Genomic DNA, 27,395 nt, shown 5'->3' on the forward strand with positions numbered 1-27,395 from the left:
GCAGATCCCCAAAACAATATTCCAATAGTTCAGGTGTGAGGTGAGGAGAACCTGCACTAGAACAGTAGTAGTGTCAGAGGAGAGAAGGGGGAATATTTTAGAGAAGTTGCAATGGTGAAATGGACAGGCCTTGGCACCATCTTGGACATGACGAATGGTAATGAGGGTCCAGAAAGACAACTAGCTTGTGACCCTGAGGAAGTGGGGGATGGTGGCACCCAGTACTATGATAGGGAAGGGAAGAAGGTGAAGACTTAGGGAGAAAGATAATGAGCTCTATTTTGGATATATTGGTTTAAGATATCTGAAAGACACCTGGAGATATAAATTTGGGGGGATTTGTAGAAAAAATTAACATAGAGATGGAAACTGCTGAGATCACCAAGAAAGGTAGTATAGAGGAAAAGAGGGTCCAGGACAGAGTCCTGAGGGACAGTCATAGTTAAATGGTTTACCCAAGGACCCACAGTCACATTTCTTTCTTGCATATAAAATACAACTGGATGTGAGGAGGAAAGGGTCCATCATAGAGAGACACTGAGAACTTTCTTCCAATGGGAGAACTATAATCAGTAAAGGTCCCAGAGGATAACAAAGGCTTAAGAGAGAGGAATCAAGATACAGCCCAGAGGAAAGAGGGCTAGATTTGGAATGAGAGGATGAGTCTCACCTGAGTTTTGCTCTTCCTCTCTCGGCGTTCATTTTCTCAACTACAAAGCAAGGGACTTTACCTCTACAATCTCGTCCTCTCCTAAATCTGTGAAACTATGTGCTTTTCTAGAAGGTGAAAACAAAGTCCTAAATCTGTTATGTTTTTAGCCTGAGGGCTAGCCCAGGGTCTAATGAGCCTTCCTTTAGCCCTTCTCTGTTGGTTGGTTGGTCGGTTGGTTGGTTCTTGTCCTTTATTAGTGAAGAAGATCAAAACAACGTCTCAAGTTCTGAAGTCTCTGGTGAAAGCAGAGAAGAATGAGATGGCTCATGCTAAAAGAGCCTTCAGTCCCAGGATTGACCCTCATCTATGGAAGCTCAGAGCTTTGGTCCGGGGTTAAAAGAAGGTACTGAAAACTTCAGGAAAGGTAGCCTCAAGTAGTGATCAAGGCAAAGATTTGACTGGATTGGATTGGAACTGGAACAATGGTTCCACTTCAAGGCATCTCCCTCTCTGTCCTTCATTTCCTCATCCATATCATAATCAAAGCTCACTACTGTCATTTAAAAAATCACCTTGACATTTGAAAAGACTTTCCTCGTGTCTACTTTGTTATAGGTAGGTAGTAGCAGTTTGATCATCCCCATTTTACAGGGGATTAAAGAAAGTCTCAGAGAAGGGGAACTATTTGCCCAGGGTCACACAGGAAGTGGAAGAGCTGGGGCTTGAACCCAGACTTTCTGACTCTCAATCCTACAATCTTTTCAATTTTTTCAGGTCCAAGGAGGCAGCATTTCCTGTGACTCAGCTTACAGCACTACTTATGGTAAAAATGCTGAAGGCCCTTGTGGTATTCTTGCAGTCACAGCTCTCAGGCATTATGTCTCCCTGACATAGGTTTGCTCTCCTTTTCCTGGAGAACATTTTCTTAATGTAGGTGAATCTTCTACACACAAAACCTATTGGTTGTAGCTAGAAGCTATTTTCAGCGTGGCCACTAGGGGGCATGTTGGACCCGGAGTCAGGAAGGTCTAAGCTCCTGTCCCAGACACTCCTGCTGCTGCTGCTAAAATGACTATTATTACTACTCTAGTTAATGCTGCTGCTACTATTACTATTAAACAAATAAAGCTAACATTTATAGAGCACCTACTGTGTGACAGGCATTATACTAAGCACTTTGCAGATAGATCTTATTTGATCCTCATAACCACTCTGGGAGATAGTTGCTATTAGGATCCTCATTTTACAGATTAGGAAACTGAGGCAGAAAAAAGGTGAAGCTTCTTGCCCAGAATCATACAGCCAAGATATGCCTGAGGCTCAGTTCGAACTTAGGTCTTCCTGACTACAGGCTCCTTCCATTATTCCTCTTAGCTGTGTTTCCTATTACTATTCTTACCCAAATGAGATAGCATCCATCATTCAGAGGAGATAAAATAGATGACTTTAACTGCATGAAACTGAAAGGCTTCTACAGAGGTTGAATGAATGTGTCTAGTTTAAGAAAGGAAGTGGTTGCATGAGGAAAAATTCTTGTATCAAATTTCTCTGATGTGGTTTTGGAATGCAAGATATAGAAACAACTAATAAATATATAAAAGACTGACAGCCATTCCATAAAAGATAAATAGCTAAAAGATATGAACTTATAGTTCTTAAAAGAATTGCAAAGTATTTGCAACCACATGAAAAAAATGTTCCAAATCACCCATCATAAGAGTAATGCAAATAATAACTCTGAGGTTGCACCTCATACACTGAAAATTGACAGAGAAAAAATGACAATGGTCAATGCTGGAGGAGTTGGAGAATGATAAGCACACTAATACATTATTGATAGCGCTATACAATGGTACAACCATTTGGGGAAACAATTTGTAATTATGCAAATAAAGTGACTAAAATGCTTCTACTCTGTGACCCAGAAATACTATTTCTGAGTTTATTCCCCAAGAAAGCCACTGATGAGAAGAATGTCCCCATATACTCCAAAATCTTTATAGCAGTGCTCTTTGTGATAGCAAACAATTGGAAACAAAGTATTTGCCCACCATCTGGAGAGTGGCTAAACACATTTTCTCACATGAATACAATGGAATAATACTGTGCTGTAAGAATGGAAAAATGTGATGAATATAGAGAAGCATGAGAAGATCTATATGAACTAATACAGATTGCAGCAAGCAAAGTCAAGAAAACAATGTTCACCATAATGGCAGCAATAAAAGTGGAATGGACAATCACCTCCCAAAAAATTAAAAGTGGATGATATAAGATGATGAGATGAGAGATGAGGAAAAACCCTCCTCTCCAAAGAAAAAAATCCTTTGGCAGCGATTGGAGATTCATTGGTGTTATGCAATGTTTTCAGACCTTTTTCTTAATGTATTGATGAGTTATACACAATTTTTTCCTCCTTTTTTATTTGTCTTTAAAAATCTATATTGTTTGCTATATGGAATGGCTTTCTGGGAATGGAAGGGTGATGGAAATTGTGGAGATATTAAAAAAAGTTATCACTTAAAACTTATTTTTTAAAAAGCTGGGGGTTTTTGTCCAGCAGATACGATGTCTATCCTGTGATTGTAGCAGCAATGTGAAGGTTAATAAAGGCTGATCCTGAAGTCCAGTGCCATTGCTGAGTGGTTAAAAGAGGCACATGGCTCAAAGGTCTAATGCAAGTTTCTCACAAAGGCATGAAGCAGATTAGGTTCATCTTTTTTTTATTTTTTTAGATCAGGTTCATCTTAAATGAGAATGATCAGGGCATTTCCCTTCCCCAATCACTGGCACTTTGCCCTTCAATATAGTGTCCAAAAGTAACAATAGAATGGTTGTGCCTCTGAAATGTCAATAAGTGAAGAAGTAGTGTAATACCTAGAACAAAATTCCAGAATTATTCAAGACAGTGATCCAACATTTCTCCTGCCTCCATTTTGCTGAATTCTTAGTGCTTTGTAAAATTCCTTCACTTATAACTATAAATCACATTGAGCAATCATCATCATCATCATCATCATATGCAAGAGAATTGTAAACTTCATTACCTTAAATTTGTTTTAATTAATCATACGTTTAGTTTTATCTAGAGGATCAACCATGCAGCTGAATTGAATGGAAAGTCTCAGTTTCTAAGTTGGACAAAATGGGACTTCTTGTGATATTGAACAACCTTTATCTTTAGAAAGAGCCATGATTTTAGAAATAGGATATATTTCCTGGTTTTCTGAAGCTGTTTGGTCTTTTGTTGGGAAATACCAGGGTTGAAGATTCCAGACAAGCTAAAACCAGAAATGGGAAGGGGTTAGTCAGATTTGGTGGGAGAAATGTGGGGCCCAGAAATGGGGTGGGAGAAAGTTACCCTAAGTTTTCCACATTTCTAAAGAACCAAGGCCATGCTTGAACTGTGGGTGACCGCACACGACTTAGTTTTCGACAGGGATCTTCTCTTCTCCGGCCATCTCTTGCGTCTCCATGGTTTTCAAAACCCAAAGGATCATATTCCATGCACATAGCAGAGAGAGCTAGAGGAAAGAAGCAAGGAAAAGCTGCCCCCACCCAAAGAGCCCAAGAGTCGCCCACATACCAGCCTGCGGATCTCTCTTTCACACTCTCTCTTGATTCGGGAAATTTCCTCCTGGTGCAGGTGATAGACACTGCGGATCTCGGCCGCTTTGATCTTGTCCGCCTGGATGACCATGGTGAGGGCTTCTTCTACTTGTTTCTTGGCGCCCTTGAGCTCGGAGATTTCTTGTTGCATTTTAATCTTCTCGAACTCAAAGCCCTTCTTGGCCTCCTCACGGGCTTCGGAGATGAGGACGGTCTTGACCTTGTCGGGAGCGCTGTCCCGGAGGGCGCTGAGCAGCGCCTGGAGCCGCTGGTTCTCGTTGTCCTTGATGCGGATAACCCGCAGCAGCTCGGTCTCGTGCTGCCTCAGGAGCGCCTCGCGGACGGCCTGCAGCTCCTTCATCTTCTCTTCGTGGAGCTTGGCCTTGAGCTCCGTCACCAACACCGTGTTCTTATGCTGCTCGTGCTCCTTTACCTGCCGAATCTCCTGGTTTTTCTCCCGCTCCGCCTTACTGACCTGAAGAAGAAAGAGGAGGACAGCATTAGGGCCACCGGCTCAGAAGAAGAGGGGAAGCCTTGCCTGGGGCCTTTGCCCATCCCATTGCCAAGAAGGACATTTCCCAGAGGAAAGGAGCAGAGTCACAGGGGTAGATGAGAGGAATTGGGAAACCTCCCCCCTTTCAATTCATGACATGGGAAATTCAGTGAGAGGATGTCCACTCCTCAAAGAAATGTGGTCCCTGAGGCCACCATGGACAGCTCCAAGGCACTTGTTTCAATGATGCTTCTTGGTAGCTTGGTATACATGATACAAGCCACATGGGATAAGAGAATAAATGAATGGACAGCACTGCGTCTGTCAGAGCAAACCCAGGCGTGAGCATAGGTGAGCTCTCCTAAGAGACAAAGGGTACACACTGGGGGGGTCAATTTCACCATTTCAGATCCACATCCACCATCCTACTGCAGACATTTCCCATCAGACTATGTGAACAAAAGGGACATATATGGTGGAGGATGAAGAATACTGCCCAGGAGTCAGGAGACCAGGCATCTTGGCCTCAGTCTACCACTAACAAGCTGATGATCCATTCCACAAATTATGATATCTTAATTTGGGGCAGGATCTCAGGGATCACCTAGTTCCAGTCCACGGTGAATAGTGTAGGAACACACTCACCCTGGGAAGTGACTCTCATACAATAGCTCTTATTATTAGGAAGATTTTCCTCACACACATTTGAACTCTTCTCTACACTATCTACCCATTGCTTCTAACTTTGCTGATAGATGGTCCACATTAAGCCTGCTTCAGGCTCAGCTCCTCAATTCATTTATCTAATTATTGTAGTATGGTCTTATGGCCCTTCCTCACTGTGATCACCCTCCTCTATGATCAATGTTCTTCCCCAATGTGTCATCGGCAAGTCTAGAGGTCTGGTCAGGGCAGCCACATTGAGTGACGTTGACCTCCCACCTTAGGAAAATGCTTCTCTGATGTAGAGAAAAATAAGGAACTTGGTAGGTATATTTTATCATGTGCATCTCATTCTCTATCTAAGCCCTCTACCTCACCATTGAAAGGAAGGAGGCATGTTTTGCTCAGAAGCAGTTAGATGTGGAGAAAAGAAGATCTAAGTTCAAATCTTGTCTCAGATACTTACCAGCTGTCTAGCCAGTAAGTCACTTGCTAGCTAGAAGAATTGCTTAAATTCTATCTGCCTCAGTTTCATCATCTGTAAAATGGGGACCATAATAGCCTCTAGTTCCCAGGGTTGCTGCAAAGGTCAAATAAATTGCTACATGGCGTTATGCAAACCTTAAAGCATCATATAAATGCTGGCTAGCTATTACTGTTCTCTGTTATTGTCACAATATGTCACTCCCTTGATAAAGCAGGTAGGTAGCTTTGAATATACATCTCTGGACACGGAGTCAGGAAAACCCATATTCAAATCTGGCTCCAGACACTTGCTACCTGTAAGACCCTGGTCAAGTCATTTCACTTCTCTTTGCCTTAGTTTCCTCATTGGCAAAATGGAGATAATAACAGTAACTACGTGCCAGGATTTTGTAAGTTTGAAAGAGAACATTTGTAAAGCACTTAGCACAGAATAAGCACAATATAGTTGATAGAGAATTAATATCCTTGTTTTTCTCGGATTACCACTTATGAGATTTCATATTTCCTTACCTTAGTTGCAGTTTCCCATCAATCAGCAAACATAAGTCTTTCCTACCTAAGTTTCTCTGAATTCTTCATCCTCATTATTCTATTATATCCATGTGCAATTTGGTCACCCTTTCCCCAATCCATAGTCATTCACTTTCCTTTTTTCTTATTCACTTTACTTCTACCAAAATGTATGCCAAAAATTAATTTGGTAAATTAACATGTCCCCACTTTCACCTTTCTGGGGTTTATACCCACGAGTGTGATCTCCAGATTTAAGGGGATATAAAGTTGAGTGATGATTTTATTACTTTGTCATTTTTTCCCAAAATACTTAACTCATTTATAATTCTAATTACAGTTTGTTAATGTGCCTCTCTTAGTTTTCCAAGTTTTTCCTCTCATTGCTCCTGTTTGTCTTTTGCTATCTTAGCCAGTCTGATGGATGGGAGATAAAACTTCAGTATTGATTCAAGAATGTATTGTTTGTATCACTTATTGCTAGTAACTTGGAACATTTTTTTTACAAATTTGTCTTTAATTTGCAAGAGAAAGCATATGTGAATGTTTCACAAACCTTAACATACCCTGTGAATGCTGTCCATTATTATAACTCTTCTCTTGCAAACTGCTTGTTATCTTATATCTACTTGGTTGCTGCAGAACAGCTTAGTTTTTGTATGTTGTAAACTGTCCTCAATATTGCATTTCAAACTTTTAACAGAGATAATTGTTCAGAAGACTTGTCCAAGAATTCTCCCTCATTTACACTTGTAAAAATTGCCCAATTCCATTCTCCATCTTTTTGTGACTGGACCATTTACATTTAAGCTATGTATCTGTTTGGATTTTATTGTAAGATGTAATGTAAGTTGTTTACTCCTAATTTTTGCGGAACTGATTTTGATTTTGACTAGCAGTTTGACATGACTAGCTGGTGACTAATAAACTCAAGACCCCCCATCTCTAGGAGCCTGTAATTCTTTCTTTTCTCAAACACAATATCACCAGGTTTGAGCACTTCAGCATCTTGCTTCCCTAGTCTGTTTCGCTGATCAGTGTTTCCCTTTTTCAACCTGAACCAAACATTTTGATGCTTATAGTGTCATGGTAAAACATGAAATCTGGTGATGCTCATCTCCATTCAGTCCTTTCTGCCTATTATTTCCCTTTCGATCCTTGATTTTTGTTCCTAGATATGAATGTTTCTAGCTATTTTGTCTGGTTATATAACTTGACCTTGGTAGAGTGCTACATATTTAAGTGGATACCAAACCTGTAGACCAATAACCATAATGACCATTCATACGATATTGTAAGGCTTATACAACATTGCGCAAATATCTCACTTGATCCCCACAACATCGGTACTATTCTTATCATTCATATTGCAGACATAAAGAAAGTGTGGCAGGGAGAGGTTAAATAATTTGCCATGGTCACATGGTCATTAAGTATCTGAGGTCAGAGTTACCCCTCAGATCTTCCTGCCATGAGGCTCAATGCTCTATCTACTCCATTGTCACACCCCTGTATAGTATTTTTAAAAAAGGAACTTTGGGACTTATCAATATCAAAAGAGGCAAATGAGGAAACCCAAGGACATCTGACACTAGGCCCACCTTTCTATCTAGGGTATACCCACCTTTCAGAGAGTAATTGTTATGGCCCTTTGGCTGGAAATTGGGGGCATCTCAATGAGGGTACTGGTAAAGAACAATCAGCCTTTCAAAGAACAATTCAATAATGAACCACTTCTTTACCATTTCTACTTAACCAAAAGAGGTAAAGGATAGAAGTATTTTTGTTTTGTTCTTTTCTGCAAAAAGGCATTTGATTCCACAGAACAAAATGCTCTTCACAATAAAGTATCTCTCATTACAACATAAAAAGAATTCAAAGTTTCCTGGAAGAGAACAAGAAGATGTAACTCCACCCCCCCCACCCTAGGGAGGCAGAGTCAAATCCAGAATCCAGATCAAAGCAGGATCCCCTGTGCATGGTGAGGTCCTTCAGATGTCTGTGTTTGCATATGACATTGTGTGGATTCTCTTTAAGTTGTCTACAGGCAACAAGAGTTTGAAGGATCTACCCAAGGGCACACAAGTGGTATTGTCTGGTAGGACTTGAACCCAGCTCAGGGTAGTGTATAATGAGCCAGAATATTATCTTTAACCCCCTTTTAGTCTCATGTAGCCCTTTCAAATTGTGAGAATCAACAAAATAGTTCATTTAAATCCCTATGTGAGAGGCCACATAGCAAAGTGTACAGAAGATTATTATGAAGTCAGAAAGGCATGGGCCCATGTCCCTACCTTTGACCCAACTGGCTGTGGGACCATAAGGCAAGTCTTGATGCCTAGACACTCTCTAAGAGTATCAATAATAAGTCTGTTGCTAATATATAAATTGGTGAAGGATGTTTTCCACCCTGGAATTCCAAAACAATGAAAACACAAGAGAGGAAACTTAGATAATTATGGCTGTTCTGAAAAACAAATGGACTGCAAGTTCCATGTGAGTCACCTGGGTAGGATATGGCCACCAGACATGTTCATTTGATTTTAGGCTACCATGAATAGGGAAATGACTATTACATTGGATTCCACTCTCATTGCAGTCTTGTGCTTAGACCTGGGACTCAAAGTTTGCTTTTCGGTTTTGTTTTGTTTTTTTAATTTTTGCAAGGCAGTGGGGTTAAGTGACTTGCCCATGGTCACACAGCTAAGTAATTATTATGTGCCTGAGACTGGATTTAAAAACTCAGGTCCTCCTGACTCCAGGGATGGTGCTGTATCCACTGTGCCACCTAGCTGCCCCTGGGATTCAAGGTTTAAAAGAACTTTAATAAACTTAAGTATATGTGTATGAGGGGGAAGAGGGGTGGAATGTGGGGGACAGAGAACCAGGATGGTGAGAGGTCTTCAGTCCAAAGCATATGATAACCAATGGAAGGAACTAGGTATGCATAGCCCAGAGACTCAATGGGGACATGAAAGCCCTCTTCAAGAATAGTCAGAGTAGGGGCGGCTAGGTGTCGTAGTAGATAAAGCACCAGCTCTGGAGTCAGGAGTACCTGGGTTCAAATCCAGTCTCAGGCACTTAATAATTACTTAGCTGTGTGGCCTTGGGCAAGCCACTTAACCCTGTTTGCCTTGCAAAAACCTAAAAAAAAAAAAAAAAAAAGAATAGCCAGAGTCAAATTTTCAAAAAACAAGCCATTCTCCAACTGATAAATGGTCAAAGGATATGCAAAGGCAATTTACAGATGAGGAAATCAAAGCAATCCATAGTCATAAGAAAAATTGCTCTAAATCATTACTTATTAGAGAAATGCCAATTAAAGCATCTCTGAGTTACCACCTCACACCTCTCAGACTGGCCAATATAACCAGAAAGGACAATGATCAATGTTGGAAGGGATGTAGGAAATCTAGGACACTAATACATTGTTGGCAGAGCTATGAACTCATCCAGCCTTTCTGGAGAGCAATTTGGAATTACGCCCAAAGGGCAATAAAAATGTACACACCCTTTGATCCAGCAATACCACTACTGGGTCTATACCCTGAAGAGATGATGAAAAAAGTTAAAAACATCACATGTACAAAAATGTTCATAGCAGCTCTGTTTGTGGTGGGAAAGAATTGGAAATCAAGTAAATGTCCATCAACTGGGGAATGGTTTAACAAACTGGTCTATGTATCTGATGGAACACTATTGTTCTATTAGAAACCAGGAGGGATGGAAATTCAGGAAAGCCTGGAGGGATTTGCATGAACTGATGCTGAGCGAGATGAGCAGAACCAGAACATTGTACACCCTAACAGCAACATGGGGGTGGTGATCAACCAAGATGGACTCACTCATTCCATCAGTGTAACAATCAGGGACAATTATGGGGTATCTGTGATGGAGAATACCATCTGTATCAGAGAAAGAATTGTATCAAAGACTATTACCTTTAACTTAAGGGGAAAAACTGTCATCTTATGTAATTTTGCTATCTCTCACACTTTATTTTTATTCCTTAAAGATATGATTTCTCTCTCTCCACATTCAACTTAGATCAATGTATACCATGGAAACAATGGAAAGACTAACAGGCTGCCTTCTGTGGGGGATGGGGAGGAAAGCAAGATTAGAGGGGAAAAATTGTAAAACTCAAAATAAATAAAATCTTTCTAAAAAATAAATTAAAAAAAAGAATAGTCAGAGGTTTAACAATTCCTCATCAGACACATTCTGGGTGGGATTCCCTTCCTGTCTAAGGCGGATTATATGGCTGCTGTGCTGATGTCCACTCTCAAATTCTTCCATTCCATGATTCTGTGATTTTATTTCCTTGAATCCAGTAAATAACCATGTTCTCTGTCCTCATTGTAAACAAAAGTGAACAGACATATTCCTCACATTCCATCCCCTGAGTCTTTAAGGAGGTGCTTCAAAGGCCATCTTGGGCTCAATGATCTCCTCAGGTGAAACAAATTACCTCCTTGGGGCACAGTAAAATAGACTAGAATCTATGGTTTCTGAGACCCCTGCCAGTTCTCTCTCCTATGAGAAAACCTATTCCAAATTATGTCTCCCCAGGACCTTCCTAACCTCACTCACTCAAACAATTCGGGCAGAAGGTGAAGGAGTGCCAAAACTCCTGTGTTCACTACTCAGATGGACAAAGTTTCATTGGGTTGATCCTGCTTCCAAACTAAGCAGAAAATGATTGCTCCTGGGTGTGGAGACAAGGGAGACCAGTATCTTCTAGGGTCCAGCTGTGCGACACTGGAGAGCTCTCTCCCTCTTGTCAGCAGCTGGTCTGAGGACCACACAATAGTGTCTTTTTAAACACCACAAAACCCAATACTCATGACAATGAACCATTTTGAAGTTCCATAGATAACTCCCATAGAACCAGTGTCTCCAGATGCCAAGCACCATCCTTGTCATGATGGAGGGGTCTTAACCTTTTAATATCCTTGACTGAAACCAGGCTTTCCAGCTCTTGCCCTGGGTCCTTGAACTCCTGCTAGCTGAGTCTCCATAATGAACCCAAAACAGATCCAGGAGGCTTCCTATGACCTGTTCTTTTATCTATGGGCCATGTGATTGCCTGCATCACCAACCCCCCTTCCCCCACCTCTACCTTGAAGCACAAATCAAATCACTACCATGTTCCTGGAAAAGCTATGTAAAGTAAATGCCCTATGACCCCACCCCATCACCTCTGTGACTTCCTAATCCAATAAATTCCTCCCATGACCCTTGCTCCTATTGGAGTGGAAGCTCCCCTAGGCCAGGCACTTATCTGTTTGTGTTTGTACTCCCAATACTTAGCAAAATGCCTGCATTCAGTAAATCTATAACAAATGCTTTGTCCTGTATTCTTTCAATGTTTTGTCTCAAGGTTGAGCTGCAATGTTAAGAAAAGGATGAGACTGAGTCAGGGTCCCAGCCCAACCTAGACCCAAGAGGCTTTCCCAATTTCTCAGTCATGTGTAGCTGTTTGAGGATCCATCTCATAATGCAGGGCTGGGGAGGCTGTGGGGACTGAGCAAGAGTTCTGGGTCTCTAATTTAGTCCATTTTCTGCTGTTGAACTAGGGAACACAGGTTGTTTTCTTGTTGATTTATGAACAAGAAGTCCTGCTTCTGGCTTCCATAGGGTCCCCAAGCAAGGTCTGGCTCTGACAGTGCTTCTTCATCTGCTTGGGATGGGCCCCAAGAGCTCTCACTTTCTTTGCAGATCCTTTAGTCACTGTCTTTTGGGGACCTGGGGGAAACACCAGAGGTGTCAGAGCAAAGTCAAAACAACCATTTCTCTTTTAAGAGAAAAGTTGTCGGCTCTGTGGGATTTATACATAATGGGGACAGAAATCTGAGCCAGACAGCCTTGTCCCAGGTCAGTGTTGCCAAACCTGGTCAGAGATGTCGCTATCTCATCACTAGAAATCTGGACCCCTGGTGAGGACCTCTGAGCATCATTGCTGCTCACACCTTTGAACAACATCTTCAAGCAGTGCATGAACCCCCCTAAACCCTCCCAAAAAAACCCCAGCAGCCTTTCAGGCCAAGCCTCCTGTTCATTCCCCCATGACTTCATGCCACTCACAACTGTTGGAATTTGGGTAAATGAAAGAAGGGTGAGTCAACCTACAAAGCTGCTTAAGACAAGGCAGCCACAATGATGAGCTCCTCAGAGCAGAGAGGGGACCTACTCATTGCTGTTAAGAACCATAATAGCTGGCACATTTCTAGCCTTCAAGTTCTCTAAACATCTGGAGGCATTACCCCCACTAACCTGCTGGGTAGATGCTATTATCTCCATTTGACATAAAGGGAAACTGAGACTCGGGGAGATTGTATGACTTATAAAGGCTCACATGGTGAGTGACTGCCCAGGGATTTGGAGCCAGGTGCTCCAGTTCCAAGCCCAGCTTTCTAGAGAGTCACTGTCCAGTCGCTCCTGAGCCTGGCAGCCCCCATCCTCCTGGTAGATGAAAGTGGAGACAGGAGCTTTTGCTGCTCAGGACTTGGTCACCTCTAAGAAGCCTTTTCCACAGGCCTGCATGGGATAATTACAGCAGTGAGTCACAGGCTGGCTCATCAGGGCTAATTAGGAACAGGTCCCATATAATAAGGGCCTTTTGTAATCAGCTGGTGATCAAATCCAGGAGAATCTCATTAGAAAGGGTTCTCTGAATCTGGTACCAGTGAGTGAGTGCTTCAAAACCTGAGCCAGGAAAATACAAACCCATCCCCTCTGTGGCCTTCTTTCTGGTACTTCGGACCCTGCCATAGCCAGCCAGATCTCTGGCAAAGGTCTGAGGCTGAGAGGATGTGGGCAGAGTTTCATGCTTCAGTCATTGGAGTTACTTGAGAAAACTCTTGACCCCACTGGAAACTTCCAAAAGCAGCAGCCTCCTGGTGAGGCCATGAATTTCCAATGAACAAATTTAATTCAATAAGTATCCATGGACCTCAGCACCCCCAAAGACTGCTGCCTGCCTGGGACTTCACTTCATTAATTCGAGATACCTAGCAATATATCAGGTACCAGGGACCCAGAGACCAACTGTGGCCTCTCTGCCCCAGGAGCTTCCCTAGAGGGTCAGGCCCAGGCTACATGGTTGGTCACCCCAAGGCTTCAGGGCCTCCCTGGTGCCTCCCAAACAAATCCTACCTCTGCTCCTCTTTCCAGGTTTTCCCTCTCACTGTGAACACCAGCTAGAAAGGAGGGTCTGGGCCAACTTCTAGCAGACCTGGATGCTGTGTCCTTAGAAGGTTGTGGAAGGGGGCAGTGACCTTGGGAGGAGGGTCCAGGATGGACTGGAAGAGGAGAGCTGGGGGAACAAGGCTCCAGATCCAATGGCCTATGACTCTGACCTGAGGCTTTAGCAGTTGAAGAGTTCTCATGGACAGACCCCAGGAGTCCCCACAAATGCCTTCTCTCCTCTCAGGAGGACAAATACAAATAAAGGAGGGAGGGAGAAGTCCTCCCTGAGACTCAGACCTCTTGACTCAGGGGCCTCTCCCCAATGGCTTCAGCTGGACAGAGTTCATTTATATGAAGGCCCCATAGTGGAGCTGAAAACTCTGCCCACCTGCCTCAGGTGTGTCTTGGCTTCTTCAGTCCCTGGTCTAGTCAGAGGATGTGGACCCAGTAGGACCCAGACCCAGGAGTCTTCCGCTCTTATCTGTGGATCAGGAAGGACCTTGGAACCAGAGAGAAGTAACCTTCCCCCCCAAGGTCCCACAAGCCCTCCAGACCAGGCTAGGTATAAGGTGGATATGCCCAGACAGGCAGATTGCCCCATTGCCCAATATGGCACCTATCTGCATGACCCCAAGCAAGGCCATCCCTCTGAACACCCTCATATTTTGGGAAAGAAAACTGAGTCCCAGAGGAGGAATGAGATGGGCCCCAATGATGGGGTCCCTCCCTGCCACATACACAAACACTGCCCAAGTCCTTGTCCTAACTCCACTGGCTTTGCTATTGCCCAGCTTCAGAGTCTCATAGAGGCATAGCTTTAGAATTGGAGAGTCCTCAAAGATCCAAATCCCTCAAAAAAAGAGGAAATTGAAGCTCAGAATGGGAGGGAATGATGGCTCTAACAGCAAGAAGATGCCAGATTTCAACCTGCAAATCCAGGGCTCCTTGCTCCCAATGCCATTTTTCCCTTTTGTCCTTCAGGTTATGACTATTCCAGCTACATAAAAAGGACAGAAACCAGTCTGGTTCCAGCTTAGAACCCATTCATCATGCCCCTCAAACTCTGGCAGCCTCCTCCCTTCTACAGTCTCCTCTCCCTTGCTCCCCTTGGCAGAGGTGGAAATGGACATTCTTGGCCACTGAGTCCTGCTCCTCCTCCAAGATTGACTTACCCATCAGTCAATGAGGGTTAGATTGGTATTTCTAAGAAAGCTGGGAGCCATGTCTACTGGAAGCAACAGTGAATAATTAATTCATCAGATGTGACATTAGTGAGCATAAGAAAAAGAAACACAGCTGACCTACCAAAGGCTTCTGAGGCCTTCCTGCTGAAAGAGAGATGGCATCAGAGCTTACTGTCCAGGATCTAACTCTGGGTCTGTCCCTGGATCTGAAATCCTGGGACCAAAGACACTGGTACCTGTACCTAGGACCTTTGTCTTTGAGAGGAAGCTGACTCCTGGAGGGGCAGGGGTCTTCCTGCCCATAGCCCCGAACTTCAATAGCAAGGGTTCCTGCTGGCTTGTTACTGAAGAAGGGACCATGGTGGAGGAGACCTGTCATGGAACCTCTGAGGAAGCTGGCCCCTGCCTTACACCCCTCATCCCCTCCTACTTTATCTTTCCCCCACGCTTCACCCATCCTGTAAGAATGGGTGCCCTCAGCTACACTGGCTTCTGGGACACAGGATGAGGCCACAGGGGTCCAAGGGAAATAAAATACATCATACATTCAGAGAACTAGATGATGCTCAGGGTGATCCTGGTGCATTCACCCCAGAGTGGGCATCCAGCCCCTGCCCCTGACTCTCCATAGCAGCTTGAGAAGGCTTTGATCTCCTAGAATTTGACTCTTTGCCCCCACTATCTACAAGCAAATCATTTTGCAGACACACACACACACACACACACACACACACACACACACGGACACATGAATAGTTAAAGACTTGTCTTGCCATTCTGGGAGCTCTTGTGGGTTCCAATAAAGATCCAACATTGGAATCATGGCAGCATCAACTCTGGGACAGAGTTTCACACCAACTCATTCAAAAACACCCTTGAGTGACTGCAATGACAAACTGAGTCACCAAGTCACTCTTTGGCCCCCATCACTAGATACAGTGGCCCTTTCCTGCCTGTATTCTAGACCCAAGACAGTGAAAAACATTCCTCCAGGGATGTGGGGTTCATCAACTGAGGCCCTGACAATGTGCAGGGAGGCACAGAGGTAAGGCCGGGGCCCTGGGGAGGGAGGGCAAGGACTGGGTGTAAATGGGGGCTCTACCACTGACAGGCTTTGTGATCTTGGGACAGTCATTTTCTTCTCTGGGCTTCCTCTGTAAAGAGAGGATATCTAAGGTCCCTCCCAATTATAAATCTGGGATCTTTTGGCTCTCTGTGTCCATCCACCTCTATCCATTCATCTGTTTGTCTGTCTCTCTCTGTCTTTGTCTCCATTTCTATCTTTGCTCAGTCTGTCATACTTGCACATACATACACACACACACACACACACACACACACACACACACACACAGTCACCACTGAAAATTTCTGTGGAAACATCTTGGCTTGACTTGTAATGGAAGTAAAAGGAATCCCCAAAGCCCTGGGCCTGAGAAAGAAGTCCCCCATTGCTGAGATGCTCGGCTTTGACAGAGGAAACCTGGGGTTTTATTGAAGTCTTTCCTGCCCACTTATAGGCAGCTGACTATGGAGGCAGTGGGCTGCCCGGGAAGGAGCTTGGGGCTTGGAATCAGGGAAGTCTGAGTTCAAATCTGGCCCAAGAAACTTAACTATGTGTCCTGAGTCACTTATCCTCCACCTTTCACAGTTTCCCTCAGGAGTCCCTTACAGCATCTGCCTCCCAGCTGGGTAAGGATCCTAAGAGAGCCCATTTTTAAAGCATTTGTAAGGTCTGGTGCCTAATGGGTGCTTTACAAAGGTTTGTTTCCTTCTTTCCTTCCTTCTCCCTGTAATTATTAAGAAGTTCACACTAAGACGCATGGAGAAGGGGAGGCGATAGCAAAATTAGAGCATGTCAGCCTTGGCTGCAGCCATGGTGACAAACAGCAGGAACTCTGTAGGCAACAGGTAGGCTTGGACCCCCGAATGACTGACAAACTGGACCCTGGCAATACCAGTGACTGGTTAACTGCCCATCCCAGATGATGATTCTCCTCTTAAAAGTCAGAGAACAAGCCAGAATGGCAAAAGTTCTAAAGCAGCCTAGCTGAAGCTTGGCAAGGATGGGGAGGGAGGGTTCTCTGATCCAGGGGAAGAAATCAGCCATACCAGTCCTCCATCTTCTGGAAATACTTGAGTGCAGACAGCACTAGCCATTCCCACCAGCCAACCACATGTCCCCATGTAAGGAACAGAAGACATGGCTTCTTTCAATTAAGTGCTCTCATAATTTGAATGGAAGCATGGGGGTAAAATAAAAACAAACCCTCCCAGTTCTGATTAAAGGCTTCTTACAATTTTTTGTCATTCATACCCACAGCTTCCAGTCACCCAGGAAGGCTATACCAACCTTTTCATTCCTAAGCCCAAATGAATAGTTGGATTTCTGTAGAGATTTTGAGAGCAGTTTATAAATAGTGCCTCATTTTAGACTCATAACAACCTTGGGAAGTAGGTAAAATGATCCCAAATTTATAGTTCAGGAAACAAAGGAAGACTGATGTGAATCAGCTAGCTAGTGCTTGAGGCTGAATTTCAACTCAATTCTCCCTGCTTCCAACATTGCTCTACTGCACCACCCAGTTGCTTCTATTGAAATGAGAACAGAAATTTAGAGGTTGAAGTTGGGAAGCTTGAAGCCACCACCATCATTCACTCAATGAAGCAAAAAGCAAACCAAAAGGTCCTGAAAAGGAGATGGGTAGCTTTTGACTGGAATCCAAAAATGCTGCCTTTGAAGCAGACAGCAGGGATCCAACTCCCACAACAGAATCATACTGGAAGAGTGGATGGACTACAATCTACCGTGAATAGCTAGCTACCTTCTCACACAGTATATGGCAGAAAGTACATACAGTTATTGTCACCAATGGTGTAGGAATGATAACAGAGTCCTGGACCCAGCTGTCTCAGATGCAAATCTAATCCTCTCTTACTTCCAGGAAACCATCACATACCTGTGACCAAAAGAGGAGAATGTCAATGGTCCCTGCAACAGAAGACTTTATCAAAGTATTAATAGCTAAAGATGGTAAAACATGTAGATTTGTTTGTGGAAATGAATGGTTTATGAGAGTGCTCTGAAGTGACCAGTGACCTCACCTGTCAAATTCAGTGAACTTTCTTCATCATCTTCCTCCTTGACCTCTCTCACTTGATGACTCTTCCATACCTCTGGGATTTTGTGACAACAGGGGCACAGAATGATAGACTTGTGAACTGAGAGGTTGAAGGGACCTTAGAGGGCTTCCAGTCTAATGCTTTCACTTTATAGATTAGAAAATGAAGGGTGAAAAAGGTGACGTGACTTGTCCAGGGTCACACAATTAATATCTGAAGAAAGATTTGAACTTACGCCTTCCTGACTCAAGCCCAGTGCTCTTTCCATGGCCCCACTTTAAGTGATTCTATCCTTGCTTCTCCTTCTAACTGAGTCTCTTTTGCAAGATATAATCTTTATCATGACCTCCTAACTGGGGTAGACCCCCATCTATTTTCTTCCTAAATTCTCTCCTTCAATGACCTCACAAGAACCCATGAGCTTAATTGCAAGGGAAAATCTAGATGTCCCATACAAACCAGCCCAAAGATACAAAATATATCATCTATTAACCAAAAACCACATTCTGCTAATATGTGCTGAATCAGGGGACCTGCCATTTGGTCCTATGATATAGAAACCTCAGAGAAGCTCCAGACAGCCAAAATTAGACCAGCAGAACATCCAAATAGTGTTGCTAACTTTGAGATGAAGTGAAACTATTAATTTTAAAGCTTTACCAACAATTTTGAGATGATGTGAACATGTTCATGAACTAACTCCAAAACAGGATAGTTTAAACTGGTCTGTTTCTCAAAAAGATCCAATAGAAATGAGACCCTCCCCCCAAACTTCTTCCCCTTGAAATGTCCTCCATCTTCATTAGGTCCAGGCTGCCAACTGCTTCCAACTCCTATCCACAGATCCACATCTCTTCCTCTTCCCCTCTTCTTCCTTACACTGTTTGCCTTCCTTCACCACCTCATCTTTGATCCCATTCTTCCTCCTCTGTACCCCATTTTGCCATTTGTCTCTCTATTTTCTGTATTGCTTGCCCCTACACACTATATGTATTACTAAAGTATGGTAGCAACCATACTTCCTGCTGCCAGTGTGGTCTTTCCTAGTGAGTACCCAGAAAACCAGATGTGCCTGCCTCATTGGAGAATTTCACAGATTAATTTTCAATTCACAGGCCTAATCCCTCTCCAAACTCCAGTCCTATGTCACCCAATTTCTATTAAACATTGTTGATCTGGATGAATGGAGCACAGGCATCTCACACTCAACATGTCCAAAACTGAACTCCTCAAATCTTCTCCTCTACCAAATTTCCTTATTTCCATCAAAGGCAACTCCATCTTTTACCAAGCTCACAACCCCAGGACATTCACCCACCCATATATTCAGTCAGGCAGTTAGCCCCTGTTATAGATCAGCCACGAAGTACTGGGAATACAAAGAAAGTTCCCATCTTCCCAAAACAACCAAACTATGCTCTCAAAATATATATATATATTTTATATAGATAGATAGATAGATAGATAGATATATGTGCTATGTGTGCTCTCATTGATAGTCTAATGAAGGATACAACATACAAACAATTACTTAGAAACAAGACAGAAATAGGATAATTTGGGCTTAGTCATATAGAGAAAGCATGAGTAATAAGGGAGAGAGGGAAGCCATTTTGCATAAGGGAGGACTTCCACTGAGAACTGAAGGGAATCAGGGAGACTGAGAGGAGAAAAGGAAAGAGAAAATGCATGACATGGGGGACAGCCAGTCTGAGGTGGGATGTGCACCTCCTGCAAGAGGACCAGCCAACAAGGCTCTGGTATTGTCCCAAGAGTATGTGGAGGGTTGAGAGGGGTAAGAAACCTGGAAAAGCCAGAAGAGGCCAGGATATGAGGGGGTTCAAAAGTCAAACAGAATTTTATATCTGATCCTGGAGACTTTAGGGAATCTTTGGAGTGTATAGAGTACACAAAGATATAATGAGACCTTCATTTTAAGAAAATCACATTGGTGACTGAATGAAGAGAGAACTGGAGTGGAGAGAGAGACTAGAAGCAGGCACATTCCCCTACCACCCAGAAGCTATTGCCAAAGTCCAGAATGAGTTAATGAGGGGCAGCACCAGGGTGGGTGCAGAGTCAGAGGAGAGAAAGTGAAATATTGGAGAAATCATGTAGAAGTAATAGATAAATTACAAGAGATGAAGGATGGGGAGGAATCCAGGATGATACAGGTTGTGAGCCTGAGGGACTTGAAAGGATGGTGAAGTCCTTGGCAGTAATAGGTAAGGTAGAAAAAGACAAGAGTTTGGAGGAGGGGGGAGAGAATGATAACTTCAGTTTTAAGAATATTGAATTTATAATGTTTACAATACATTCCATTCCAGATGTCTGATAAACCCTTGGAAATAGGAGACTGGAGGCCAAGAGTTTGGGATCAGAAGAGCAATTCCCACAATCATCTGTATAGATGACTGAAACATGGCAGCTGATGAGCTGACCCAAAGAAATAGGGCCCAGGACAGAGTCATTACATGCCACAGTTACTGGATCTTTCACTAGTTTGAAGAGAATAATTTCAGTGAATGCTGAGGTCAGAACCAAACAAGAAAGAGCACAAGTTAGACCATGTCACTCCTTCACTCAATAAACTCCAGAGCTTCCCTATTACCCTGTTTTTATCTGTGGAACAATTAAGGCCTTTCACACCCTGGCCCCTTCCTGCCTTTGGAGTCTTAGTTATATTATTTTAAAATGATATTTGCATATTGTATTGAATTTTTTGCTCTACTGATGGCTTCATTATTTTATCTTGTTTCCCCCCAATTGCACATTAAAACATTTTAAACATTTTTTTTTAAGTTTTGAGTTCCAAATTTTATCCCTCCCTTCCTCCTTCCCTGAGACAGTAAATGATCAGATAAAGGTAATTCATTTTTAAGTATGTAAAACTTTTCCATATCAGTGATTTTGTCCAAGAAGACTCAAATAAAAGAGTGAAAAATAACCTGCCTCAGTCTATCTGCAATCAATACATGTCTTTTTCTGGAGGTGAACAGTGTGTATGCTTCTCTGAGTTGTCCTCGATCACTGTGTTGCTGAGAAGAGCCAAATCAGTCATGGTTAATCATCACCCAGTGTTCTCCTGCTTCTGCTCCCAGAACTCTGCATCAGTTCATATCAATCCCTCCAGAATTTCTGAAATTATCCTGCTTGCCATTTTTACAGCATAATTATATTACATTATAATCATACGCCACAGCTTGTCCAGCCATTCCCCAATGGATAGCCCATTCCTTTGATGTCTGATTCTTAGCCACCACTAGCTTTTGCAGCCCTATTTGTCATCAAGTTCTGCTCCCTATGATGCTCCCTATGGGTCCAACTGCCTTCTCACAGTTCTTCATCTCTAGCACCCATTGCTCAGCTCCATCTCTGCTCCTTAGGATTCTCAATTTCCTTTAGGGCTCAACTCAACCACTGCCTTATGAGCTTTTAGGGATTCTTCTCTCTGGTTCCCCCTTAAAATCCCTCTGTGTTCATTTTTTTGGCAAGAGAAATGGGGTTAAGTGGCTTGTCCAAGGCTACACAGCTAGGTGATTATTAAGTGTCTGAGGCCGGATTTGAACCCAGATACTCCTGACTCCAGAGCCGGTGCACTATCCACTGCACCATCTAGCCACCCCACCTCTGTATTCATTTGGGGAACAGCTTCTGCTGATGCTGTGCCTGCCTTGGCTCCTCAGGTTGCTGGGATAAGCACTCAATAAATGTTTATTGATTCATTGAATGACTTCAGGACCAGATTCTCATTACAAGGGAGCCAGCTTATGATCATGATCAATGAAAATTATACACGGAGAAAGTAGACATGGGCAACCCATCATTACTGTCTGCAAGAATTTAGCACCTACTGGATACTCAGCATGAAATGTCCCAATAAAATTCTATCAGGGCTCACTGCCTTTCAGAGACCGTCAGATGACAAACCCCTGTACACAGATCAGAAGCTCACTGACCTATCCAACTGATCAACTGTCCTGAATCAGACTTTTCTCCTAGACTAAACTGTCACCTATAATCTGAGAGTTCAGAAAACTCTCAGATCAATTTGTGTTTGATGTCCCTATACCAAAGTATATTCAAAATATGAAGGTCTCCCAGAGGAGACCCACATTACATGGCATGAGGAGGAGGATGCCATCAAGCATGGCATCCTGAAACTATGACTTCTGGAGCTGCTGGCAGGGAGTCTTTAGGCACAAAGGTGACCTTCTCCGGCTTTACTCCATGTCCAAAGGCAGGGGCTGTATTCACTGAAGCTGTAGAGCCCCAATAAAAAGGGACACTCAAAGAGTCACTTGTCCTAGGATCGGCTCTATCTGAGTACCAGTGAACAAGATGAGAAGATAAAGATATTAAGAAGGAACCTTTACCTATCAAGGTAGTATAGCAACCTTCAGAGTGGCTATGTGTTGCAGTGGATAGAGCACTGATTTTGGAGTCAGGAGGATGGAAACTCGAATCCAGCCTCAGAGACTTACCATTTACTAGCTGTGTGACCTTGGGCAAGTCACTTCAGCCCAATTGCCTCACATCCAGAGTCATCTTCTATCATCCTAATTCATATCTGGCCACTGAATTCAGATGACTGGAGGAGAAAGTGAGGCTGGTGCTTTAGCACAGCACCCCCAAACTCAAATCTAATTCCTGTGCTTGTCAGAGCACCACCTCCCCTAATGACATGGTCTTCATTGAAAATGCAGGATAAATATTATGAGCGTCCTTGACATTTTTGGAGCACTTTGCCCTTCACCTGTTTTCTCTGACCTGCTTTTCATTTACTTTGACCAATTGGTAATGGGCCTCCCCAGAGAGACTGGATCAGGCCTTGGACAATGGGGCCCCAATGAGTACCTACTGGAAGCCTGAGCACACCATTCCTCAGTAGAGCCTTTGGATGCCCATGAGGTAGTTTCAGAACTGTATTGTGGAATGACCTGATCTGATCTAACTCCTTCTTCCCCAAGAGGAACCAAGTAGATTGCTCCAAAACCTATAGCTAATTTGGATGAATAGGATTTGCATCAATTTTATGTTTATTTATTTGTAAGCATTGTTTTTCTGAAATGGAATACAAGTTCTGAGAGTATAATTTGTTTCTGAATCCCCAGCACCTCACACCCAGGTTTGGCACATGGAAGGTGCACTGAAAGAATGAAAGGATGAGGCTTTTCTCCTCTTCTGAAAATATTCTCTACACTACTAATAGAATGGCTCCCTTCACAAATGGATGCTATTACTTGGATAACTTTTTCAAAGCATAATAAAAATGATTTTCTCACTGGTTAAAACAGAAGTTTCTAGAGGATTCTGCTGTCTTGAATCTCCCCAGGAAGGCGGTACCTTTTCTCTGCATCACAACATTCATTTGTCAGCAATCTCCCCATCAATCAATAAGAAACCTTCCAGTGATCCTGACAGCCCAACCATGTACATGTCCATTAGGGCACTTCCTAATGGGACTTAATGGACCTTTCAAAAGTTCCTGAGACATGTGGCCAATTTAGGGTTTCCTGTTATTTCCAAGTTTCAGTAGAAGCATATATTGTAGGATTGAGGCAATGCCTTCCTCCTGGGTGAAGATGGGAGGGCAGAGTCCTGTACCTCCTTGTTCTCAACCAGAAAAGAATAAAATCCTGGCTCCCTCCAAAATTCAGTGCATATTCTACCTCCTGTTAGAGGTTTGTATATCCTGAGCTTCTCATTTGTTAGAGGGTGTTTATTCTTTATGAATGTCTTCTCTTAGGGCAGGAGTGGAGAATGTCCTACCCATGGGCCATATAAGGTTTGCAAAATCGTTTTTTAGCACTGCCATGGCAATCACAGGTGGGATTCAAAATTCAATAAATCTAAGAGCTCTTTAGGGTTGAATTAATAAAATGTTCAAGAAATTATAACTAATTTTTAAGTTGATAATTTTGCATGGCTCATGAATGATGTTATAAATATCCAGTATTGGATGCAGAAGAATAAATGTTCTCTGCCTCTGTCTTAAAGGAATGGACAGTCTCACTTTTGTGTTTGTATCTTCAGCACTTAACACAACACCTGTATATAGTAAGTGGTGAATAAATGTGTTTTGATAGGTTGACTGATTGAGCAGAACCTTAGCAAGGTACACTGGACTTCAGATTCAGGAGATCTGGGTTCAAATGCTCTTTACCACAACCCCCTTTGTACCCCTTATTTGGAAAATGAACAGATTGGGCTATATGAGCTCTTAATCCTCTCCTAACTTTGCCATTCTAGGATTTAAATACTCCATGGATAGAAAATGACCAAAGTCATCTGGAAGCCCTACCAATCTACTCATTGAGGCAGGGGAGACAGCGTGAATCCTTCTGGTGGCATCCATCTAGCTTGGAATGACTGGAAGGAATCAAGGCCATCCAATTAGTGTATTCTCCCTTCAAGACACTCCACTCAAGCTCCGTGTCTTAAATGAGATTTAGGCTGATCCTTGCATTGCATTCCCCTGCACTGACAGTATATATTTTGTATTTCTTTATCTCTGAACATGTTGTTTCACTTGAATAGAAGCCAAGCCCCTTGGGGAGAGGGATTATATGGTGCTCGTCTATCTCCAGCTGCCCAGTGCAAAATGGGTGGGTGCTTGATACCTGCACAGTGGATAAGTGAATGGAAATGAATGAAATGATTAGGCATTGGTTCCCTCCCCCCATTTCAAGATAAACCTCCTGAGCCTTAGAGCAATTGAGCTATTTCCCAACTTTCTACTTTTATACAGTCTCCAAAGTTCCCTTTGACTTGACAGAAAAAAAGTCCTGGGAAACTCATGGTCTGAGAAGCTTTTCTACTTGTGACCACAGATCAGAACAGACTATAAATGCATTACAATGCTAGAAGTGCTCCAAGGTGCATTTTATTGTAATTCCGAGAAGAGTGAGGAAGAAAAGTTCAGTTGCCATGGAAACAAAACTAAGAACAAAGACTTCAGAATAAAAGAACACTTCCTCAGGAAGCAGCAGCCAGAGATGGGGAGGCAACTACTGGATTCCATGTGCTCTCTGTATGAGACTGGGTACCGATGACCTTCCAGCTGTACAGGACCAAATCGGCCAAATATGTAACGATTAGTGCAGGCAGTCATGGACAGTGGTGGTCTTGGCGATGTTTCTAGGTGTCTTCACATGGCAATAATTCTGTGACTTACTTATACATACACTGACTAGCCTGGGGAGGAATCAAAGCCATATCCTGTGACTTCAGGCAGGGATGTCCTTCAGTCAGCTTTTAGAGGTTCGTGAGAAAACTGGTTTTTAAATTTTCAGTGAGAGCATTTGTACCTTGGAAATTGTCAAGCTACAAATCAAGGATGATATATTAATTTCTTGATGGCTAAACTTTAAGAGAGTGATGGAGAAAATGTTTATAATGCACATTAAACTTATAGTGGGTCAGGTATATCTGTTTTATCCTTACAGAGGAATGTTCTAAGTATTAGGACACAGCTGCTTCAGGGGCACAGGAAATATCTCCTCAAATGTCCTCTATAGCAGCTTTATGATACTTGGTTTCCCCAAGTTATGGATTCATTTCTTCAACCAAAGGCTTTGTCTGCTGTTAAAATGCAAATATCAGAGAGGGAGGTTTAAGCCTTTTCAATAATCAATACTTGGGAGGAAGTTTAGCAGTCTTTCCTGTAAGTAAGTTGTGCTAGGAGAGAAGGGATAAGAACATGAAGCTCCTGGAAGAGGAGAAGAAACATTTAAAATTGCTTTGCTAGAGGAAAAGATGGAACAGCCAGGCCATCACCTCTGGAGAATTCATCACCCAGGACCCAGCCTCCTTGGGATGAGTTTCTCCATTTTTGGTGAACCCAGTCCTAAAACAGGGTGTTGGAATCCATCTCCATGTCTTTCAGGCAAGGCAGGTAATTGGACAATCTACAGTCCATCAGTATCTACCTCTTGGAGGAAGAGTGTGAATGGAAGGAAGATTGTATTTAGAAATTTAACAGGAGGTGAAGAGTAAATTGGATGGCCTTTAGCAAATTCCAAAGCTCCTTTAAGTAACACCAGATTTCTCTCAAAAGTCAAAATGCTTCTTTAGAGTATCTGTATGACTACAGTGTCATTGGAAGTTTCAAATTATGGAACCCAGAAACCTCTGAGGACTTCAAAATATTATATTACCAAAATTCAAGACTCTATCCTTCTACTTCATGGAGTTTTGCCATGGAAGCAGTTCAGCTCTCCCCTAATTTTCAGTGTCTGTGTTGACTATGGGAAATGTCTTCCCCAGTGATCATGGTGGTGATAGTAGATTAGAGTACAAGAAGCTTTGACTCTGGAGTCTGAGGACCTGGGACTTATTCCCTGTGTGAACTTTACCAAATCCTCAGTCCTCATCCCTAAAATGAGGTAGTAGGGTTAGATGTTCCCTAAAACCCCTCCAGCCTTAGATCTATAATCTTATTGATTTAAGTGACCCTTGAAGTCCCTTCCAACTCTAAAGGCACATAACCCTATAATTCCATTAAACATGACCTGTGACTTAAAGCAGATAATGCTGATGACCCTTTTGTAATTCCCATTTTTGTATTTCTTCTCTTTTTACTGGTACAGATAACAAATAACCTGTGCCTCTGCAGTCTGGACAACATCCCTGCTCTCCCAAAGAACTGCCCATCAAGCCAGAAGCCTTTCTACCCATATCTTTGAATATCTCATGGGAACCCATGCAGTATTCTGCCTGTCTTTCCACTAGGCCAGTCTCTTTTGCTCCCCATGTGTCCACATTTCCTTTATGGGTCACTGTTTGCATGTAGGTCATACCATGTGCCTTTCTTACTACTAGATTCTTACTATTTAACTTGTGCAATGTGGTGAATTGCCATCAGTCACTGAAGACCTTTATAACTATCTCATGTCCTTATAAGATCTTTGCAAAGACCATGGCATCCTTCATAAAAACAAGAGGGGAAGGAGCTAGAGTCAGGAGGACCTAAGTTCAAATTGTCCTCAGACACTTAAAAATTACCTGTGTGATCTTGGGCAAATCACTTAACCCTATTGCCTTGCAAAAACTAAAAAACAAAACAAAACAAAACAAAAATACAAGAGAAGGGAACAGACAAGCTTGCATCAATGCTATTTTTCAGCAGACCACATCTTTATAGTCATACAATTGCTGGAAAGAGAAGGGAATCTAAGAATTGAACATATTTCTTGTTTATTCCAAAAAAAAGGACTGGATATGAGAGAGAAAAAGAAGGTTTTTAAATTCTTTCCTTCAAAAGGAGTCTTTCCTACTGTGTTAAATCTTGCCAGATTATTTTACAAATTCCACTAAAGTCAATGTTTTGAAAATACCTTCTGATGATTCATGTCAAGGGAAGAATACAACAAGGAGATCTGGGGTCACCAAAGGGGACTGCCATGATCCTGAAGAATGCTCTCTGTCAAGTGAAGATAGAAGAGGAATTCCCCATCAATGGGAATACTTTTGCAGATCCTGG

At 42.7% G+C, this 27,395-nt stretch overlaps 1 protein-coding gene across 10 annotated transcripts in view; it reads right to left on the reverse strand.

The window, feature by feature from the left end:
• Positions 1-27,395, reverse strand: part of JAKMIP3 (Janus kinase and microtubule interacting protein 3) — a 189,065-nt gene that overhangs the window by 81,706 nt on the left and 79,964 nt on the right. For all 10 annotated transcript variants that reach the window (XM_074232144.1, XM_074232143.1, XM_074232142.1 and 7 more), the window contains exon 3: positions 4,239-4,736. In XM_074232144.1, coding sequence (XP_074088245.1) covers positions 4,239-4,736 — 498 coding nt within the window. The remainder of the gene's footprint in view (positions 1-4,238; positions 4,737-27,395) is intronic.

This window comes from Macrotis lagotis, chromosome 4, assembly GCF_037893015.1.
Source record: "Macrotis lagotis isolate mMagLag1 chromosome 4, bilby.v1.9.chrom.fasta, whole genome shotgun sequence".
NCBI lineage: Eukaryota > Metazoa > Chordata > Mammalia > Peramelemorphia > Peramelidae > Macrotis > Macrotis lagotis.